Source organism: Lasioglossum baleicum, chromosome 16 (genome assembly GCF_051020765.1).
Source record: "Lasioglossum baleicum chromosome 16, iyLasBale1, whole genome shotgun sequence".
Classification (NCBI taxonomy): Eukaryota; Metazoa; Arthropoda; class Insecta; order Hymenoptera; family Halictidae; genus Lasioglossum; species Lasioglossum baleicum.
Genome location: NC_134944.1, coordinates 1,630,258 through 1,653,041, shown reverse-complemented (window position 1 = coordinate 1,653,041; position 22,784 = coordinate 1,630,258). Strand labels below are relative to the sequence as shown.

The following is a 22,784-nucleotide window of genomic DNA, read 5'->3' as shown; positions in this document are numbered from 1 at the left end:
AAATACGTCTCTCTAACAAGCTCAAGAGACTTCTGAAAGTCGCCTAAAAGATGCCCGACAGAGTCGTGGAACATGTCTCTACAATGCCTGAAACACGACTAACAGTCATTCTCAAGACCACTTTAAGACAGGCAACTTTGTAACAAACGACCTTCCGGAGCCCTTGTAGAGACTTTCCGGAGACATTCGCAGACATCTTTCAGACATTTGAATGTCTAGCGGCAGACATCTTTCTGCTATCTTTGAGCTGTATCTGTGCTGGTTGGGTTCGTCTCTTTAACCGGTTTTATTGCACTTGTATATTACCCTCTTTCTTAAACTAGTAAATGTACTTATTCTAGTGACTGTCCTTAATCTAGTGACTGTTTTTATACCATCTTATTCTATTAACATTTCTTATTCTAATAACTGTTCTTTTGAATTTATAATTATTCCCCTCTTCTTAATCTAGGGAATTTAGAAGTGTTTGTAATCAGTTTGTAATGCAGAATTCGTTGATGGTGTTTAGGGATTTTGTGTCAATGTGCTTCAAGAACGTGTCTATTTTAAAAGGCGGTTTCCAATTATCTTTTGACAATTTAGAGATCATTACATTTCTTTTTTTGGCTCGGAGATGACAGTGCCATAATAAGTGATCAATGTCTTGGATTGGGTAATGACACTCACAAGTGGAGTGATCTATTATTTTTAGCCTTGCTAGGGATTCATAAGTGTTGACATGGTTCGTTCTCATTCTACCAAATCTAACTATGAGGTCTCTAGGGAGATCGTGTTCTTTATACCAGGGTTTCTTTTGTGGTTTGAAGAATTTTTGAAAGTATAAAACTCCTTTGTTGTGAAACTGGGCTCTGAGGAGAGATTGGAAATCGTTCCACATTTCCTCTTTGAAAGTAAATTTAAAGTCTGTGTATGGAATTTTATGTACACTGGATGGGGCTTTTTTAGTGGCTTCTTTTGCCAGGTTGTCCGCTTGTTCGTTTCCCTTTATGCCACAGTGGGCTGGGATCCATACATGAAGTAAGAGTAAGGAGATCTATTTGTACAGTTTGGAAGTGGCGACAAAACTTGTTCCCGTATTGGGGAGGTACGCCAAATGGAATGGTATGAACAGAGAATGTCAGTGTCAAAAACGTGTCAAACGATGAAACGGAAAGGTTAGAAATATATGGTTATGTTATGACAGGACGTGCAAATACGCAAAATTTGAAGAAAAAGAATGTTATAAATTTTTTAAAAAGATTTTCAAAATCTTATTATTTTTGTAAAATAAAGAGGTGGTATCTTATAATATAATTAAAAGTAGTTGTAATAAAGTAGTTTTCTTATAATGTAATTAAAAGTACAATAAGTTTTTACACATAATAGGATTTGTTTCTTTTACAACTATTTATATTATGTATAAATATTACATACTATAGCATCCTTTAATATTGTTGCTTCTTTTTCCCTACAGCAATATACATACATGTATTCATATTGATTTCAAATTTGTTGAATACAAAATTATATCTATATGTCCGTATAGATATGTAAATTATTCTCTGGTACAGTGTGTGTGTTCTTCTCTCTGTAATATATTTAATTATATTAACTTTAATTAATGTAAAAGTAGTTTGTTTATAGAATATAATTTATTTCTTTTGAATGGAATTTTGTAATTTATATATATAACGCTTCATAACATCATGGGTTTGTCGATACAGGACAAATCACTACAACCTCGCCTCATCGCTCAATACATTAGGTATTACTTATAGAAAAAAATGTTAGTGAGGACATGAAGAGCTATAGAACTGCCCAAAGTACACAGAAGAAAGATAATCCTTTCACAGGAAATTAGAAATATAAGGATGGAGAGGTCCATATCACATTGATTCATTTGTGAAAGATCTAGACACAAGTGCACTTAAATCAATTAGCTATTTCCTAACCAAAATAAATGTCAATTTTATTTAAGTCAGAGCTTGCCATTAGAATCCTATACATAGAAGCACATAATTTTAACGTATCACTCATTAGTACTAGACGACGCATTAATTAACGTGCAATAACTTTGCCAAAGAAACTTTAGTTGTAAGATTTTAACCTCTATTAATACTATTGTATATAATGTTATTGTTATCACTGTGTATTTTCTATTAACCCAATACTACCATTAATATTGTATTTTATATCTTTATTTTTGTACTGTTAACCTAGTTCGTAAGGATAGAATGTATTTAATAAGTTTTGTATCATAATTACCAGCTTATGGACCTAACCTGGTCTAAAGCCTTAGTTCTTCACCGGTCATTACATAACCATGTATTTCTAACCTTTCCGTTTCATCGTTTGACACGTTTTTGACACTGACATTCTCTGTTCATACCATTCCATTTGGCGTACCTCCCCAATACGGGAACAAGTTTTGTCGCCACTTTTTTCTTCTATACGCTATCGAGATAGGTCTCCTTACTCTTACTTCATGGATCCATATTAGCGAGACTTGTTTTGGATTGTGTGATTCGGAAACTATGTTGAAAATTTTCTGTTTGATGTCAATTATGTGAAAGTTAGTTCGGGTGTTTATGAAGAGGCTATTAAGAGAAGTAAGGGCACTGAGCGAGTCCGAACAGATTAGCAGTGGTTTGTCTGCGCTTTGGAAATAGTCCAGAGCTATTGATATAGCAGCACACTCTGCTGTAAATACCGATGCTGTAGGGTTAATATTAATGGGGACTCCGATTGTTTTTTCCGGGCAGACAATAGCTGCACCCGTTGAGAGCCCGCCTTGTACCTTGGAACCGTCGGTGAATATGTGAAGGTGATTAGGATAGTGTGTCATGATATGGTCTATAAATTCTGCATTAGGGTGTGGTGATTTTTGGAGATGAAGTCCTGTTGTTAGATCGCAAGAAATACGAAAATTTTGGACGCTGTATGGTACAGCTATGCAGGGGAAATGATAGTCTTTATGGCATGTGTGAGAAATCTTTTGAACAGTGAGGATACAGTTCATGAGAACATTGGCAGTGTTGTTGACCACAGTACTTGGGTTTTTGGAGATTATGTGGTAAAGTTCTTGTATATTGTGATTGCATATGTGATTTGTGTTGGATGTGATTTTAGTGAGATGAATTTTGCCTAAAAAGGAAGCTCTGTTTTGTAGATAGGGGATGCCTGATTCTGCGAGAACAATATTAGTGGGGGTGGACATTCTGAGACCAAGGGCTAGTTTAAGCGCACGTGCTTGGATGGATTCTAGCTTGGTTATGAGAGCATGCTGGCTAGGGTAGTAGATGTGAGATGCATAATCCAATCTGGATCTGATTAGAGATTTATACAGTATTATTAATGTGTCAGGGTGGGCTCCCCACCAGACACCTCGGAGGAATTTAATTATGTTTATGGTCCGTAGACAACGGCTGTGTAACAAGTGTATGTGAGCTTTAAAGTTAAGTCTATTGTCAAAAAGTATTCTGAGAAATTTGGCTGCGACTACGTCTGTCTTTTCTGTCTCACCTAATTGAAATTGGGTACTACCGGCAGTTAATTTTAGATTATTAAAAACTACAATTTTGGTCTTTTCTGCGGAAAGATCAAGTCCTAGTGCGAGAAGATTGGATCTTACCTTTGAAAAAGCTATTTCTATTTCTGTTTTGGCTTTTTCCAGGATATAGTTTCTAGTGTAGATAGCAATATCATCAGCGTACTGGGATGCTTGTATACTCCTTGGTAGGTCTTGGAGGATGTTCGCTACGTACAAGTTGTACAGGAGAGGGCTGAGTACTCCTCCTTGCAGAAGGCCTTTGTATATTATTCTCATTCCTTGGAAGCTCGGGGACCAAGCGAAGCGGCAGTAGGACCAATTGGCTATGAAGTGAAGAATGTTGAGCGGGACTCCCATTTTTGCTAGAATTTTTAAGAGGATGTTAGATTGTACATTGTCAAAGGCTGCACTGACGTCAAGGAATGCTGCGATAGTGTAGTTATTTTTAGCAAAGCCAGAGCATATGTATGTTGCTAAATTGAGTATATTATCCGTGGAAGAGCGACCCTTCCTAAATCCAGCTTGGGTTTGGTGAATGTGACCTTCTGTCTCACACCACCAGGTTAATCTGTTGTTAATCAGCCTTTCCATGATTTTGCACATGCATGACGTGAGAGAGATTGGTCTGAAGTTTTGGTTGTCAGGTTTTTTGATGAAGAGGACCTGAGTTTTGTTCCAATCTTCTGGTATGCTATGATTGGTGAAGATTTCGTTATAAATGTCTAGAAGGAGGAGTCTAGATTTATTTGATAGGTTCTTGATCATCTTGTAGTCTATTCCATCTAGTCCGGGTGAAGAATTGGGATTTGATCCATCTATTGCTGCATTGAATTCAGTGAAGTCGAATTGAGAATCCAAAAATGTGTTAGGAGTAGTTTCTAACTGTATGGCAGGATTAGATGGAACCCATGACGGGGAGAGTTTGTCCGTGGCTGTCTTGAGATTTTCCTTGAGTGTTTTGCTGTTAATTTCTTCTTTTTTCCTGGTTGTTGTCCACTTGTTTTTGAGGATTTTGATGTGGTTCCAGATATACGTGTGTAAAGTCTTATGGGATAGATTTGCTGCAAAGTTCCGAAAGCTTTCTCTTTTTTTCCTTTTTAATGTTTTCTTGGTAATAGCTACTTGTCTTTTGTACAGTATCCAGTTGGTAGTAGTTGACTGGTGTTGCCATTTCTTGAAGTAGGCCTTCCTAATCCTGACCTCTCTGTCGCAGTCCTGATCCCACCATGGTACTGGGTTTCTATGGGTATGTGCGTTAACAGACCTTCTCTTCGGTGTACTCTCGAGTACTGCTTGTGTCATACCTTGTACAAAGTGATTGTATTTTTCTGTTGGGGATATTTCCTGAGCCAGATTGATGGTATCCAGGTGATAGTCCATTTTTTTCGTATATTCCTCCCAGTTGGTTCTCTGTGATGAAAGTCTATTGTTCTTAGGTTTGTAAACATTTTTTGTTACATTGATTGAAATATGGAGTGGGAAATGGTCTGAGCCAAAGGGATCGTCTTCCTGGGTCACTGTGGTTTCTTCTCCGATGCTCCCATGTGTTAAGACCAGATCGAGGTTGTTGAACGTTCCGTTTCTGGCTTCGTAGTGTGATGATGAGTTGTGGTTGATTATGTCTATTTCATTCTTATCAATTATTTGTAATAATATCCTCCCTGGTACATCTATTTTTGGACAGTTCCATTCTATGTGATTAGCGTTGAAATCTCCCACAATAATGAAAGGTCCAATGTCTTTGAGTGATTGAAGAAATGTGTCCCAGGTTGCTTCCTTTATTTTATTGGATGGAGGTCTGTAGCACGCTGCTATTGTGGTTTTTTCGGATAGGTTGGTTATTTGAATGCAGCAAGTTTCTGTTTACCCGTCTGAAATTTCGAGATTAGGGAGAGTACTGTATTTCAAATATTTGGCGATGAAAATTGCGATCCCACCACCTTGTCTATGTTGTCTGTCTTTCCTTATTGTGTGAAATCCTGCAAGTTGGAATTCTGTTCCTGGTCTTAGCCAAGTTTCGACGCAGATAACCATATCTGCCTCCTTTGCCATATGAATTACTTCTATCTTTTTATTTTGTATGCTCCTGCAGTTCCAAAAGAGGATGCGTAGAGAGTTAAGCATGGTGTTGTGTTGTGGTCTTTGATCTTTACCTTTTTATTTTTAGATTAGGGTTTTGAGGATATGGATGAGGATGGTTTGTATTGTTTGATTGCGGGAGAAAGTTTCTTAAGGGGAGAAGATTGAATGAGGGTTACCAAATTCTGGGTTGAAGCTGGTGTTTTCGTTAGATTAGTTGAACGAACTATAGTGGGTGTGGAGTTCTGTCTAATTTTGAGGTTATTTACTGTTGGGTTATTGTCTACTGTGTTTTTATATACCTGTGTGGTGGTGGATGCTAGATAGGAGACATTGTTTTTAGCGGATGTTAGAGCCGTTGATTTGGAAGTGGGCGAAGACGAAGCAGGTGCCTGTTGTCCTCCAATTGTCTTGAGATGAATGATGTTCTGTTGGCTTATTGGAGGAGGAAAGTTCTCTTTGGTGTCCAGTGTGGTGTTAGATTTCTTCCCTGAGTTGAGTTTTGTGATAATTTGCTTCGCTTCATAGAAGCTAACATTAAGAAGAGACATCTGTCTATTTATTTCTTTATTTGTTTGTAGGGCGGAGCAGCTAGGATGCAGGGTCTGATGTGCTTCCTTGCAATGAGCACAAGTTGGCGTATCGCTTTGACAATCTGAAATGTTGTATCCTGATGTACCACAACACTTACAGATCATTTCGCTGCGGCAGAACTTCGCTGTATGTCCTGTTCTGAAGCAGTTATAGCATATTTTTAGAGGTTCTATATACAGCTCCATTGGTGTGTGAATCAGGTTGTACAGTTTGATGTAGTCAGGTAGGATCGTTCCCTCGAAGGTGATAACAATGGTTTCACTTGGAATCCATTCCCCAGAGCCAGTTTGTGGGTTACTTACTTTCCTATTGAGTCTCCTGGCATTCAGGATAGGAACAGGTGAGTTGGAGTATTTCTGAATGTCTTCCAGAGCACAGTCGGTGGAGAATCCTTTTATTAGGCCTTTCCTGCAGATGCGGTATTTAGGTATGAATGTATTAATTCCCTGAAGATCCTTTTTTCCGCTTTTACGAATTTGTTGGCTTGTATATGTGACTTGAATTTAATGTTAAATTTTCCGAATCCTTCATTTTTGATTTCTTCTACGCCTTCATGGTTTTTGCTAAGGGCTCTCGCTAATATAAGAGCGTTCTGTGAGTTTCTAGGTTTGGCAACTGACTTACCAAAGATGGCCGCGACGTACGCTGGACCCTTGTGGGAAGCTGGATATAGATTTACGCCGAATTCCCGTCTTCTTTTGAAGGGAATAGAAGTATCTTCTTTATTTTTTATATCGCTCATGTCCGTCTCCATTGAATTTAAGTTTGTATTCTCCTGTGTTTTTCTCTTTTTATTAGTGGATGAAGATTCCTCTTGCTTCCTGGCCGCCATGGCGGCTTCTTCTTCGCCTGAGGCCTCAGGGGCCCAGGCTGCTAGATATTCTAGATCCTGGAGCACTTTGCTTGTATTACTGTGGTATCAGCAAAAAGATTATATAGTTCTATTTTACTATGTTACAATAAGAGCTGGAATGTACTTCAGGAAAAATTAAAGATAAAGATAAGAGGAAGAAATCCATCAATCTGTTTTGCGCTTCGTATACGTACTTACCTTTTTTTTTTGCGCTTCGTATACGTACTTACAGCGCCATCTAGCGGCAAAACGCTCAAACTGTTAGCCAAATTTAGTTGCGAATCAACCGCTAGATGGCGCGATTACCGACTGGTACCTCTATCGGTAACATTTTTTTTTTTTAAGTCGCCTATAGAGTGCGCCACAGTTTCAACCACACAAGATGGCCGACAAGCTGACGCCCCTTCCGTCTTTCGCTTCACCCCCTCGGAATTAGGATCGAGGCGAAACAGCGCGCGCGCCACGCGATTGTTCCAGCCCCGTCGTTTCTGCAATTGTAATCCTACGAAGGATCGTCGAAAGGAATATCCGAGGTCCTCAGTCAGCAAATCAACTGGTGAAAGTGTAAACATGAGTCTTCTACTGGAGGAACAGGAAATCGACGAGTGAGTTGTTCTCTGTCACATTTCGATTTTATATTTTTGATGTTCATGTTCGATTAGAATAAGGGCTTGGCTCCTCTCTTACACCCCTTAGCCCCGTTCCAAGAGATCACTTCTTTCGTGCTAGGTTTTCGTGAAAATTGATCCTGTCGATGACAACGAATCAGTTTGATTGAGATAGGAATTTCTTCTATAGGAATTTGGAATGTTCTCTTTTGGTGATGTTAGTTGGGAAGAGCGTTTCTAATGTGAAAGCTGACACAAGGAATCTGCAGAATCCACAAGTGCATGTGGTTCTGACGTTACGAATCACTGAAACATTGATCCACGGAATATATAAGTAGTAGGGTGGATGTTAGTTTGGATTGTGAATCATTTTTTTTTATGGCACCTATTAGAATTGATCGAAATAATTGAACAAAATATTGAGGAAATTTTATGTTCGAATTTTTGAATTGAGGGAAATTTCAAGTTTAAGTTGACGGAAATTTCAAGTTTAAATTGAGGGAAATTTTTCAAATTTAAAACGAGAGAAATTCCGTGTTTAAGTTTAGGGAAATTTCAATTTTAAATGTAATTTTTGAAAATTAAGTGGAATTCTTATAAAAAATTTGAGTCAAGTTAATCTTTATAGAGAAAATTTAAAGAGGCGCTTCTCCGTGACAATATAAGACGGAAATGAAGAATAATTATAATTGCGATTTCGGCGTCGCTTGTTAGGTATTAACAGTTTCATGATCCGCCTGTAATGCTGCAACCCATTCGACAGAGGTGTACACACGTTGCATACATCATAGGCGCGCACAACAGTTGCCCATCACGATGTTATGTATGCTTTTGGATTTTTAAAAAAAATTGATCCTCCAACCAAAAATTCTGAAATAATTCACTGGTACGTATGCTATTAAGTAGAACGTTCATACATTTTTTCGTAATTTTTCGTCGAGCAGAAAAGAAGATATAGAGTGTATTTAATCCGTGAGTAGTCTAACTCGGATGCTTATCACAAATTCAAGCTTCCGCATTTTTTTAAAAATCCAATTCGCAACGAAAAATTCTGAAATAATTTACAGTTGTGTGTGCCACTAGATAGATTGTTCGTGAATTTTTTCGCCATTTTTTGAGCACAGAACAGTTAGAAATAAAGCATAGCGTAACCCAGGTAGTGAGGTACGATACCCCATCGCAATTCTATACTTGCGGATTTTTAAAAAAAATTGTTTTCGCAATCAAAAATTCTGAAATAATTCACTGTTATTTAAGTAGAATGCTCGTGAATTTTTTCGTAATTGTTTATCGAGCAGAACAGAATAAATAAAGCATAATTCGTGTTTAGTGTAACCCATATGTAGTGAGGTTAGGATTGGGGACACATCGAAATGTTGTACTTCCGGATTTTTAAGAAAATCGAATTTGCAACGAAAAATTCTGAAATAATTCACTGTCATGTGTGCTGTTAGGTAAAATGTTCATGATTTTTTTCGTAATACTTTGTTGAGCAGAACGGGAGAAATAGAGATTTTTAAATATATGAGAATATGAAATTATTATCAGTCTGGTATCGATACCTTTGCAGAATTATTAAACAATCCTTCATTATTTGCTGTACCTACATAGGATTTGATATTATTCGATACGATATCACAATCTTTGACCTGAAATCAATAATGATTTGGTATCGTTCGGTTATCATAACTTTCTGGAACAGATAAATTTATTTATATAAAGCCACTAGTACAAAAATAATGTAAAAAAGAAAAGGAAAGATTACTTGTACTTGTTCATATCGAATTTTTTTATAAAGTTACAACAATAAATATTTACAGAGACAGGTGAATATATTTAGATTAATAAAATTTATCAATAGAATTATTATATAATTATTATATCATAATAAGTATAGAATAAGCGATAAAATTAGCGATAACATTAATCCGTTCCGTTGTTTTTCACAGTTGTTTATTAAGTGATTTCTTAAATCAAATCCTACATAATCCATCGCGATTATATCGTTCACAGTGGATATTACAATTGATAATAGAACAGCAATCTTATACGAATGTGTATTTGTTATTTTCTGATATTTCATTTACCTTCATGCGTGTCTGTTGTTTCTTAGATCCTGTGGTTAAGCGTTCCCAACAAATGTTATTATCTTAAATTTTAATATAAATACAGTAAATCCTTGATATAAGAAAAACCCTCGCTGTTTCTTAGATCCTATGTTTAGGCGTTTCTAAATGTTTTCATTTCTCACTTCCAATTTCAATATAAGTACAGTAACTACTCAATCTAGGAAAAATCCTCTCTGTCTAATATACAATATTTATTGCGATATTTGCAATATATACAACATTTACTAGCAATATATACAATATTTATTAGCAATATTTACAATAATTGCAATATTTACAATACTTATTTGCAATATTTGCAATACTCATTTGCAATATTTACAATACTTATTTACAAAATATCTACAATATTTATTATATTTATTTGCAATATTCATTTGCAGTATTTATTTTTATTTCTTTGCAATATTTGCATTGTATACAATATTTGAAATATTTATAATATTTGCAATATTTATAATATTTTCAATATGTATAATATTTGAAATATTCATAATATTTGAAATATTTACATTATTTATTTGCAATATTCATTTGCAGTATTTACAATATCCATTTGCAATATTTGCAATATTTACTGCAATAGTTTATTTGCAATATTCATTTTGCAATATTTACAATATTTGAAACATTTGCAATATTTACTGCAATTGTTTATTTGCAATATTCATAATATTTATTTGCAATATTCATTTGCAGTATTTACAATATCCACTTGCAATATTTATAATAATTGCAATATTTGCAATATTTAAAATATTAGGATCTTACTTCCTGTGGCTAAGCGTTTCCAACTAATGTTATCTTAAATAGTGTATAAGTAGAGTAAATCCTCGATCTAAGAAAAACCCTCACCGTTTCTTAGATCCTGAGGTTAAGCGTTTCCAACTAATGTTCTCACTTTCAATTTTAACATAAACACAGTAAATCCTTGATCTACGTCCTTGATCTACGTACCGTCGATCAAACCTGGAAAAATTCATTTTTCAACCTGCTCCAACTTGCAATATAAAAACTTATAAATATATAAACTCCATATGTATGTATGTATATACATATATATATATATTTGTAAGTTTCTTGGTGCGAAACTCGATCAGTTCCGATAATTCGCGGTAGAGCCGGTTCTTATCAATCGTTTTCCGAGAAATCTCACGGGAATTGTCGCACAATTGTTCGATGCACTGTTGCGCGCGGTAAAAGTACACCAGGTGCACACACAATCGTCGCGAACCAGTTATACCGTTGCGTGTGCGCGTTTATGTTTACACGAGTGGATTGGCTGACAACCGTTTGGCACACAACCGACGCGAACCTAGTGGGATTAGCAATACTGAAAGAAGAAGGGGAAGAGGAGGAGAACGTATAAAGATTCCACGATGTATATCACGGATCCTATTCGGGAACCACACCGGCTTTGATCGCCGTCGTTCTTCTTCCTCCGTGACGTTTGGTCGCGTAAACTTCGATTCGATTCGATTGTTACTCCTATCGACGATTCGTTCGAGCTCACATCGCGTCGGCAACCTTTGGCAACCTTCGACCTCGTGTCCCGTCGTTACAAGGAACAGCAGGAGACTTCAGATTGGCCAGATGCCGACCTGTACGTGCGACAGAGAACTCTCCGATGAGAAGAATCACGTTTGCCCGCTGAAACTCACCGCCGAGAACGAAGAACGCGGCGGGAAAACGAAAGAGTACGATGACGCTGTTCGGTATGACAGTTGGAGAGAATTTTATTTGAAATAGATTAAGAATTGGACATTTAATTGATCTGGTTCAAGTTGGGGGAAAATTCAAGTTTAAATTCAGGGAAATTTCAAGTTCAAATTGGGGGTAATTTCTAGATTAAATTGAGGGAAATTTCAAGTTGAAACTAGAGGGTTATTGTTGCTCGCTCGCTTCGCGAGCTCGCGGATAGGACTGCTCTTGCGAAAGGGTTAGTGGTACGCATGGCTAGTAGTACCTATAGCTATTAATGTTTTTTTTATTTGGTGTGTGACTCTCCACGAGCCACACAAAGAACTTCCCGATTCGTTAGTTGCAGTATATTATTATCATTATTAAGTGTACGTTTTAAGAAGATTATACGTTTTGAGGGAAATTCAATAGTTTTCTACTTATCAAAATGTTTGCTATATGGCGTCGCATTAAACGAACATCGCAGGCTCTTTGCTCGCTTGGTTCCTTGTTATAGCATACTAATGTTGCAAAATAAATTGTCTTAATTAGTTTTTCGCAAACGATACAACTCCTGATTATCCGGGTTTGCAGTATTGATCTTGGTTTTCTTCGATACTGTTAATTTAAATTGTCCCAAAATATATAAACCGCGCTCAATTTTGAAACTCTGCTCAGTGCTACATACAACATTTGTAAAGTTCGCCTTTCTGATTTTTTAAAATTCAAACATACTTTTCTCGTATGTTTGTCCCTGACTTTTATGAATCGTAATCGCTTCAGCAGGAACCACTGGAAATTGACTACGTGTGATTTGATATTTTTCCTCACTCGACATATTTATATGATTCGAGATTTTTAGTATTGGTGTTAAATTTTGATGAATATTTGCATTTTTCATATAATCACGATAACGAGTTCTTACTTTCACTCCTACACTGGCCAATTGAAAATCTAACCACAATATAGACGAAATTTTAGTATTTTCTTGAAAAGTAATAAATTTTAATATTCCGCATGTGTGTTTTTTTAATTTAAAAAAAATGAAAAAAAGATTTTTTTGTGTAATTACGTTTGTTTCTTCGGTGGAAACTTTCCGTTCTCTCGTATAAATTGCATTGTAGAATCAACTCTTTTCGAAAAAAACTAAAAATCTAAAAAACTACTTGACCAATATGGACCAAAATCTAATCAGCTCTAAGTTACGACGGGGCACATCGATTGCATCATTCATCATTCTGATCGCGTTGTTACTTTTTCAGAAAACGTTAACGAAAAATTTGATACCATAGAAACAGACATACGCACACGCACGCACGCGCACACACACACACACACACACACACACACACACGAACATTTTGCTGAAAATAGTCTAAAATGACTGCAATGACTATGAAACGTGAAGATCTGCTAAAAAATCGTTTTTCAATTTTCGGGGTCATTACAATAACTTCCCTATAAAATCGGGAAGTTAATCAAGGGAAATTTCATGTTGAAATAAAGGGAAATTTTAAGTTTAAATTTGTTAATATTGTTATATATTTTTAAACTGCCAACTGACAAATAATATTTTTTTATCATTTCATAATACTTCGATATACGTATATGTACCTCATTTTTGTTTTTCATTGGATATGCACAACTGTTTTCTATTATAGTCATCCACCAATAAAGTTGATATAATACTGTGTGTAAGTACGTGTGCGTCTATTTCCAGCTTGCGACTCTATCGACATTGATCGACGTAAATAGTAAATACATGGATCCATACGCGGCAATACTAAAGGACATTGTCATTATCGGTTCGAGTTTTTTATGTGGACGTTGACCCAATTTCTCCATTAAACACACCACATACTATTCCAATTTTCTCGGTGAAAATATCAAATCCCTTACAATACCTGGTCTCTGCATTATGTTTAGATTCTCTCTCTCGCTCTCTCTCTCTCTCTCTCTCTCTCTCTCTCTCTGCAGGATTGTCCCGCTCTTTTATGCCAGAGCATTTTATCAATACATACAGCAAATCCTGATTTGCTGTCCGGGGCAGTGAAGCCAGAATGAGCGCCGTACGGCGCTCATGCAGTGTCGCCAGTTGAGCTCCAGACGGAGCTCACACATTCCCCTCTTCTTCCCCTTCCACTATTCCATTCCAGGACCGTGCGCAGGCGCACACTCCACGGTCCCCATCGCGCACGTGCAACGCGTCTCCCATTCGCCCCACTCATTCCCCGTCATCAGAGAGGGGGTACATCATTTCACCGTGACTCCCCTCATCTGGCATCACTGGTTCGGGGATAAAGAATATGGAAAAACTGCTGTGATGCTATACTACGAAGCTATTACTATGATTCTCTGAAATACAAATGATTCAACTAAGCTAGCAAGAAGTTCGAATGTTTATCAATGGTCGTATAATCTAAAAAATTCATAAGATAGGTCTGGGTTGGGTCTTTACACTCTTAAGAGCCGCTGAGTGGTCGTCAATGCGACTCGTGCAACGCGACTCACCGCGGAATTGCGTGTCACCGCGACGCGTCGTTTGAACCTCTCAAAAACATCCCCAACTGGATGTCGTTTGAACATCCGCAACAGGACGTCCGTTGAACCTTTCAATGACGAGTAAAATAATCTCTACTTTTTTTCTGCTAAACAGAATGTTTCCCGTTGTATCATTCCAGCTACAGAGATGGATCGGTGCGACTTCGAAATCCAAATATCGAGCTCATGGATCAAGATATATTGTACCACCTTGCACTCGGTAGCGGTTCCCACGATCTCGTGGAAATGTTCGGCGACGTCAAGGTAAATTAACAAATACTCTATAAATATATACATATACTATACTCTATTTACTATAATACTCTATAATATTATTCTACCTAACGATCTTGTATTCGCACTTCTTTCGCTACATCGAATAAGCAAAATTACAAAAATGTTTGTGTACCTTTAACACGGTAAACACATTGTTCTTATGATAGAGTTATCGTCGTCAACAACGCGAATAACCGTTAAGCGATACGCAGAGTAATGTTTAAATTAATTGGATATGCAAGAAGTAGCGAACGCGCGTGTTCGACTAGCTTTACATGTTCCTTCATTTCAATATACAAATACTGCGCAGTTTTCCACTCGAGAGTTTCTTTGCAACGTTCTTTACGATATGTCAATTACATCACGCGTGAGATATTATACATATGTATACACACTGGTATAGAGGGAAATTTCAAGTTTAAATTTACGCAGATTTCATGTTTCAATTGAGGGAAATTGCAAGTTTTAATTGTGGGAAATTGCAAGTTTTAATTGAGGGAAATTTCAAGTTTCAATTGAGGGAAATTGCAAGTTTAAATCGAGAGACATAGCAAGTTTCAATTGTGGAAAATTTCAAGTTTCAATTGAGGGAAATTTCAAGTTTCAATTGAGGGAAATTGAAAGTTTCAATTGTGGGAAATTTCAAGTTTTAATTGAGGGAAATTGCAAGTTTCAATTCAGGGAAATTTCAAGCTTCAATTGAGGAAACAATTGAAAGTTTTAATCGAGGGAAATTTCAAGTTTAAATCGAGGGAAATTGCAAGTTTCAATTGAGGGAAACTTCAAGTTTATATCGAGGGAAATTGCAACTTTAAATCGAGGGAAATTGCACGTTTCAATTTTGGGAAATTTCAATTCTTAATTGAGGGAAATTGCAAGTTTCAATTCAGGGAAATTTCAAGCTTCAATTGAGGAAACAATTGAAAGTTTTAATCGAGGGAAATTTCAAGTTTAAATCGAGGGAAATTGCAAGTTTCAATTGTGGGAAATTTCAAGTTTTAATTCAGGGAAATTTTTATCAATTTCCGACATATTTGACAACATATGGCAATTCTGTTTCAGTTCGTCTGCATGGGTGGAACACCGAAACGAATGGAACAGTTCGCCCATTACATAATGAAGGAGATAGGTCACAAGCTTCCATCGGGAACAACGCTTCTCGACATTAGCCAGTATTCGTATCGATACTCCATGTACAAAGTTGGGCCGGTGCTTTCAATCAGCGTAAGACTTTATTTATCATATATTTCAAGTTTAAATTGACGGAAATTTCATGTTTAAAGTCAGGGTAATTTCAACTTTTAATTCAGGGAAATTTCAAGTCTAAATCGAGGGAAGTTAATGATTCGAAAGAGGAGAAATCATGTTATCGTCAATTCTGTTAGGCATCGATTAGATCATAATACGAAGAGTTTAAATAAAAAATAAAATAACAAAATAGTTCGGTTCTGAATTGATCCGATTGAATATTTAGCACGGAATGGGCATCCCATCGGTCGGAATTCTGCTGCACGAAGTGATCAAGCTGATGTACCACGCTAAAGTGAAGGATCCGATATTCTTCAGGATCGGTACTTGCGGAGGGATTGGCCTCGAAGGTGGCACCGTTGTCATTTCCGAAGAGGCGGTCGATGGAATGATGAAGGCTCACTTAGAACTGGTAAGCGATACATAAATGAAGCTGCTCTTTTCCTTGGGTAACCAGAAATTTTTCCCTTTCTACTATAAATTTTTACACTTCTCCTCTATTATTCAGCAGATTTTAACGAGAAGATGTGAGAAATCCAAGTTTCGATCATGGACGATCAATGGTTCAAAAGTTATAAGTATTTGAAGTTGAGCGATTTGTAGTCAAAAACACTATAAGTCTCTAGAGAACTTTAAACACTTGTAGCTTTTGAACTATTTATCCTCCAGGATCGAAACTTGGATTTCTCGCATCTCCTCCTTCAAATCTACTAGATAACATACCGAAAAGACTAAAATTTATAGGAGAAAAGCAAAAACTGTGGTTACACGCTAGGAAAAGTTTACCAAATCAATGATATATCTGTAATTTTCTTAGAATTGAATGAAATTACTGAAGATTTCGAAATCAGGAATAATATATGCTTTTCGTAGCCCGTGTTAGGTAAAATGGTGCGAAGACCCGCCAAGTTGGACCGACAGTTGGCTCGAGAGCTTAAAGCGCTTACGAACCGTGACGATCCCTATGAAACTGTTGTCGGTAAGACGATGTGCACTTACGACTTCTATGAAGGACAAGGAAGACTGGACGGCGCGTTCTGCGACTTCACGGAAAATGACAAAATGGAGTATCTAACAAAATTGCATAAGGCGGACGTAGTCAATATAGAAATGGAGAGTCTTGCTTTCGCCGCTCTCACGCATCACGCTGGGATACAGTCTGCTGTGGTGTGTGTGACGTTGTTAGATCGTCTGAAGGGTGATCAGGTATATACATATTATCTTTTGCACGTTATTATGTCGTGCTCTATGAACGAAAAATTACGAAAAAATTCATGAACATTCTGAGTAATAGCATGCACAACAGTGAGTTATTTCAGAATTTTTGGTTGCAAAATCTTAGAAATCCGAATGCATACAATTGCCGATTAGCAGGTATGTACTCTGAAAACTTACGGACTTTCTGAAAAATCGAATTTGCGACCGAAAATTCTGAAATAATTCATAGTTGTGCGTGCCACTAAGAAGATTATTCAAGATTTTTTTCGTAATTTTTTATCGACCAGAACAGAAGAAATAAATCATAGTCTAACCCAGATAGGGTGTTGGAGATCCTATCACAATCTTATGCTTCTGGATTTTTTTAAAAATCGAATTTGCAACCAAAAATTCTGAAATAATTCTCTGTTATGTACGCTATTAAGTAGAACGTTCGTGAATTTTTTCGTAATTTTTTAGCAAGCAATAACAATAGTATTCGAATATTACTTAGGTAATGGCGCCGAAGGAAGTCCTAGACGAATGGGTGATACGACCGCAACAGTTGGTTGCTCGTTACATAACTAGATACCTCCAACGAAAAGGACGCCTCTCTCTCGAAGGCCACGGATCGATGTGCGTGAAGAGTCCTCGCCGATTCAAGCTTGTTCAACAGGAATCAGAGAACTACGATTAAACAAACTCCCGGAAAACTCCCAAGGAAATCCTCTAATCAATCCCGACAACAATACAACACGACGTCTCAGTACAATGCTAGATAAAAATGCGCAGATTCCTTAAAAAAATACATATACTTTAATTTATACAATATATACAATAGATTCCGGATCTTTGTGCAAGATAAAAAAATGTCTGCATCAATTGCAAGACACGCAAGACCTAAGTAAAATCAATTTACATTTTTGCCACTAATGATTTCAGAGTATTTCGTATTGAAAATAATATATTAATACTCTTAAAATCTATACTAATCAACTTCTCTCACTGTTTTAAATCGCACCTACTTAATTTTTCCCATAAATGCACAAAATCCGGAGTCTATTTATACACATATGTATTCATATTATCTACAACGAGGAAATCTGAAATTTCTAATGAATCGCGAAATTCTTTTCTTTCACGAATACATATACGAGTACAAATTATTTCTTTTCGGAAGAACGATTACTCTAATTTATTGCGTGTGTGTAATATATTTAATATATTATATTTAATTAATACGTATATATATATAATATATATTAATTAAAATAACTTGCGCAGCTAAATGTTTGTAAATCTAGACTGCGGATTCCTCTGCGGAAAATCGAAGAATATTGTTACGTTAATAATTCCACGTAGACTCTTGTTAATTGTCGATACACAGTAAATATTCTATGAACGCAAGAAGGTGTTACATGTTGGATGCGAAAGAAATATCCCCTCCACTGCGGGGCAACGCCGCAGACACCACGAAGCTTGAGCTGCCTCGGTCACCGAGCAGTGTAAACAAACCTCCCCGAGGCCCTTGCGTCCATCGAATATTTACTGTAGTGTTGCGCTATGAAGTTGTCGAAGTTCCTCTTATGTTTTATAACGTTCGCGAAAGGACCGCTAATATATATTCCATTAGCTTTATCGCGAGTCACGCGATAACACAAGTACAAAGCAGGCAACGTATTGATTTGAGCAATAAGTTCGTTCGATATTCGAAAATCTCTACATGTTAGTGAATATAGTCGCTTAGCTCGTTGCACTGTTCGTCTATTACACAATATTGTTGCGTCTCGGTCAGGACGAAAGATCCACTAAAACCAAATGATAAACACAGTCGAGAATGTGTGCCCCAAATAGATGAAACATTATAATAATGAATTGAATGCTGATGAAATCGTTTTCCTCGAATATCTTCGAAACTATTCGCCGCGTCGAAAAATATGTGCAACAAAATCTGTAGATCTGGACAGGCCGCGTCTTTTATGTCGTATCACTTTTTTTTGTAGAACGAACGGTTTTCGAGTAAATTGAGAAAAACACCAGCGATGTGTAACTTATCTCACCCGGCCGACCCGCAAGTGATACGTGGTATTCTCAATTTTCTCGAAAACCGTTGTTCTATGAAAAAAGTAATACCACATAAAAGACGCAGCCGGTCCAGACCTACAGATTTTGTTTAACATATTTTTCGATGCGGTAAATAGTTTTCTGCCCCCGCAAGAATTTCTGACTGTCCGACCAACTTTCTGAACGTTCGTTTACCCTAGGTACATTAAAGCAACCTCTGGGTCAACAATGAGTTGCGATAAATTTGATCTCGTGTAATCGTTAACGACTTACGACTACTACATATCAAAAGAATAAATCTGATTAATTAGATACGACCGGATTCGTCGAGTTAATATTATTAATTACGTAATCAATATATATTAAGAACTGCACCGCCGTAATTGTGGCTCTTCGTGGTCATTAAATACTATGTATACTCTAAGCTTCCAATCGCTATCCGAAACGTTGATCAAGATCTAAAAGCCTCTGCAAAACATATATTAACGAATTCTTTTTTACAGTCTTCGCTCGCACAGTGATACTTACGCTTGCGGATCTTTCAAGAAGTTCATTTCGCAACCTAAAATTCTGAAATAATTCACTGTTATGTATGCTATTAAGTAGAATGTTCATGAATGTTTTCGTAATTGTTTGTCGAGCAGAACAGAAGAAATAAAGCATAATTCGTTTGTAGTCTAACCCGGGTAGCGAGGTTGGGGATCCTATCACAAGTTTATGTTCAGAATTTTTTTCAAGATCGACGCTGCGACTGAAAATTTTGAAATAATTCACTGTTGTTCGTTCCCCCTTATAGAATGTTCATGATTTTTCTCGTCCCTTTTTCTTGAGCAGAACAGAAGAAATAAAGCTTAGTGTAACCCAGGTATGTAGTGAGGTTGGTTACAGTAACACTATCCGTAGAGACGCAAGTGACACTATATGCGAGGGAAGACTTTAATTCGTACGATTTATGCCATGTGGAACACACGGAACATGTAAAATGTTTCTAAGATGCGAATGAATTTATTACTCATTTGATTGGACATTTGATGTAACATTTCATCGACCAAACTGCTACTTAACATGATCAATATATCGCGTATATTTTCAAGAACTATTGTGTACGTGAACATCGAGGTTTTACATAATATATGAACATATTACGAGCTATTTATTTTCTGTCTACGATGTTCGCAACACTTTTAAATTTCTCTATCGTACCGTTCTGAACTACGTTTCGACGGTTTACCAACTATACTTATTCCGTAATGTATAATTAATATATTCTATGTGCTATTATAATAAAATTTCAAGTTTAAATTAAGAGAAATTTCAAGTTTATATTGAGTGAAATTTCAAGTTTTGAATTGAGGAAAATTTCAAGTTTAAATTGTGGGAAATTTCAAGTTTTAATTGAAGGAAATTTCAAGTTTAAATCAAGGGAAATTGCAAGTTTAGATCGAGGGAAATTTCAAGTTTAAATTGTGTGAAAGTTCAAGTTTTTAATTAAGGGAAATTTTTAAAGTTTAATTTCGAGGAAAATTTAAAGGTTGAAATTGCCGGAAATCTCAAGTTGAAATTTAGGGAAATTTCAAGTTCAATTAGCAAAGTAATGTTAATATTGTAGATAGTACAATTCAATAGCATTCCAGATAGTTTTAAACGTAGTATGTAATAGTACGCCCCTTCTCGCAGGTTTTATTGACGAACCATTTGAAATTTCCAAAGACGAACGTATATATTGTTGCACTTATAGTTTCCACGTCACGTAAATATTTTTAAGTCATGATTTTGTAATTTCATGACGAAACAGAGGGTTCGCTCTTGTTGTCTAACCAAAGCAGAATTAATTTTATTAATTACACATGCGTACGCAATCGTAAATATTCGTTGTACTATTTTTATCGAAAAGACTGTGGACGTTTATGCAATTTTCAACTTTTCCCTCCCTCGAGGCCCTTGCCTCCATTGAAGATTTACTGTACAAATCGTACTGAATTCTGTGGAATTACATTTTCTAAAAACCTGTTTTCTCCGTACATGTATAAAGATCCGCAGCCTGACGTTCACAATTACGGAAAAGTAAACGTGTCGCTAGTTGACACGCTCCGAAAAATCATTTAATTGTGTTCGTAAAAATATAAATTTCTGTAAAAATTCTGTAAAATGTGTTCAACGACAAACAAGCCTTAAGCACGTCGAGAGGATTCAACAAACGTTCCTTTTACACCGTTACTGTTACCGAAAAGCTGTACGAATCTTTTTACGCAGAACAGAATCTAGAACGCTAAATGTGTATTAATAGTTGCACGAATGTCAGATTATTTTTGTTGATTAATAAATATTATATATTTATCCTATTCATTTTACTAAATATAATTTATTATATTTATCCTTTTCATTTTACTAAATATAATTTATTATATTTATCCTATTAATTATTTTGTGTAATGAATTCTTGATATATATATATATATATATATATATATGTATATTTTCAAATTCAATTTATAATTAATTCTAGAGATATTTATATTTTCCTGAACGAATAGACAGTGTTCAATTAATTGTTCGAACCATATCTTTAATATTCAATATTCATTATATATTTTCTGTTTACTAAAATTGTAACGATCCAACAAAGATTCCAAGTATTTTCTAATTGAAAAAATTATAGTTTAGCATACGGAACGCACAATTGCCAGTCGAATGTTTACCACACGATTTCCACTAAGAATTTATTGATAACTGTTAACGAAATATTGTTGGTGTTTACAGTCTTGCCTCTCATAGTGTCACTTTCGTTACACTATGCTTTATTTCTTCTGTTCTGCTCGAGGAAAAGTTATAACTTTTTTCGTATACGAAAAAATTCATGAACGCTCCACCTAATCACACAGACGTCTGTGAATTTTTCAGAATTTTCGGCCGCAACGTCGATTTTGAAAAAAATGCGGAACATAAACTTGCGATAGGATCCCCAACCTTTCTATCTGGGTTAGACTATGATTTATTTCTTCTGTTCTGGTCGATAAAAAATTCACAAACATTCTACTTAATAGCATACATATAACAGTGAATTATTTCAGAATTTTTCGTTGCAAATTCGATTTTTAAAAATATCCAGAAGCGTAAAATAGTAACACTATGCGAGGGAAGACTGTATATTTCGCATAGTTTAGCCTCGAAGCACCATACGACGGTTCTTCGGTGTGTTAATATTATATTTTTCTGAGCTACCGATTCCAGTGTTGTACCGTGTTTATTATTATACAGTGTAGCTGTCATAGTAATTGTTATATATATATACAATTGTGTAAGATACACCTTCATTGAAGTTGTTGAACGCCGAGTTAAAATACCTCTGTTACAAAATATATGTATAATATTCGCGGAGTATGCGAAATCGAGTCTGCTCGAAATCTATTATGGAATGTGTTCTGTGAAGATAAAGTTGAATAAAAGTTTCTACTCGAGCGAATAATTATAAATTATATATTATATATATTATATATATTATAATATTAAAAATATATTAAATGATACGTAATATATATTATATATATATAAAATATAATATATATAATATATATGAATGTGAAAAGTTCGAGCTTACCAAATCGATTTCGATACTTTGAGAACAGCCTAAAAAAATGATGAATACAAATATATACGTAATTTAAGGATAATCAAATTTGCAGAGATAAAATATGATCTTTACATTAATATATATGAATATATACATATATACATATATTAATATATGAATATAAAGTAATCTGTACAAAATATATAGTCACGTGTTTTTCTTTCTTGCACAAATTGTAATATGTGTTCTTGCTTTTCAAATGTTTATGTTAAACAAAAATTACGGTGAGAGGGTGGGGTGTGGGAGGGAGGGAAATTGCCTATCAACAACAATTAACTTAAGTTACACATGCTACGTGTAACCATTCAAAAAATAAGCGGGAAACTTCTCTCGGAGGCCGGTAGGTTAGGTTAGG

General features: G+C 35.9%; 2 protein-coding genes across 9 annotated transcripts; both read left to right on the top strand.

The window, feature by feature from the left end:
• Positions 1-1,563: 1,563 nt before the first annotated feature.
• Positions 1,564-21,781, top strand: LOC143217173 (uridine phosphorylase 1). 7 transcript variants are annotated; one of them, XM_076441063.1, is made up of 8 exons: positions 1,564-2,588; positions 2,742-3,052; positions 7,401-7,660; positions 14,154-14,277; positions 15,352-15,513; positions 15,764-15,949; positions 16,411-16,743; positions 17,249-21,781. In XM_076441063.1, exons 2-8 carry the CDS (start codon positions 2,942-2,944, stop codon positions 17,429-17,431), a joined length of 1,359 nt encoding a protein of 452 aa, XP_076297178.1. In that variant the 5' UTR covers positions 1,564-2,588; positions 2,742-2,941; the 3' UTR covers positions 17,432-21,781. The 7 variants fall into 7 exon arrangements, with proteins under 7 accessions (XP_076297178.1, XP_076297180.1, XP_076297181.1 ...); XM_076441065.1 differs by adding an exon at positions 5,952-6,328 and having other exon boundaries at positions 1,564-2,803; XM_076441064.1 differs by lacking the exons at positions 1,564-2,588; positions 2,742-3,052 and adding exons at positions 5,662-6,102; positions 6,190-6,328.
• LOC143217180 (uncharacterized) lies at positions 6,324-7,279 on the top strand. 2 transcript variants are annotated; one of them, XM_076441092.1, is made up of 3 exons: positions 6,324-6,629; positions 6,809-6,915; positions 7,001-7,279. In XM_076441092.1, the coding sequence occupies exons 1-3, from the start codon at positions 6,563-6,565 to the stop codon at positions 7,139-7,141; spliced, it is 315 nt and encodes a 104-aa protein (XP_076297207.1). In that variant the 5' UTR covers positions 6,324-6,562; the 3' UTR covers positions 7,142-7,279. The 2 variants fall into 2 exon arrangements, with proteins under 2 accessions (XP_076297207.1, XP_076297206.1); XM_076441091.1 differs by having other exon boundaries at positions 6,324-6,542; positions 7,001-7,276.
• Positions 21,782-22,784: the final 1,003 nt, after the last annotated feature.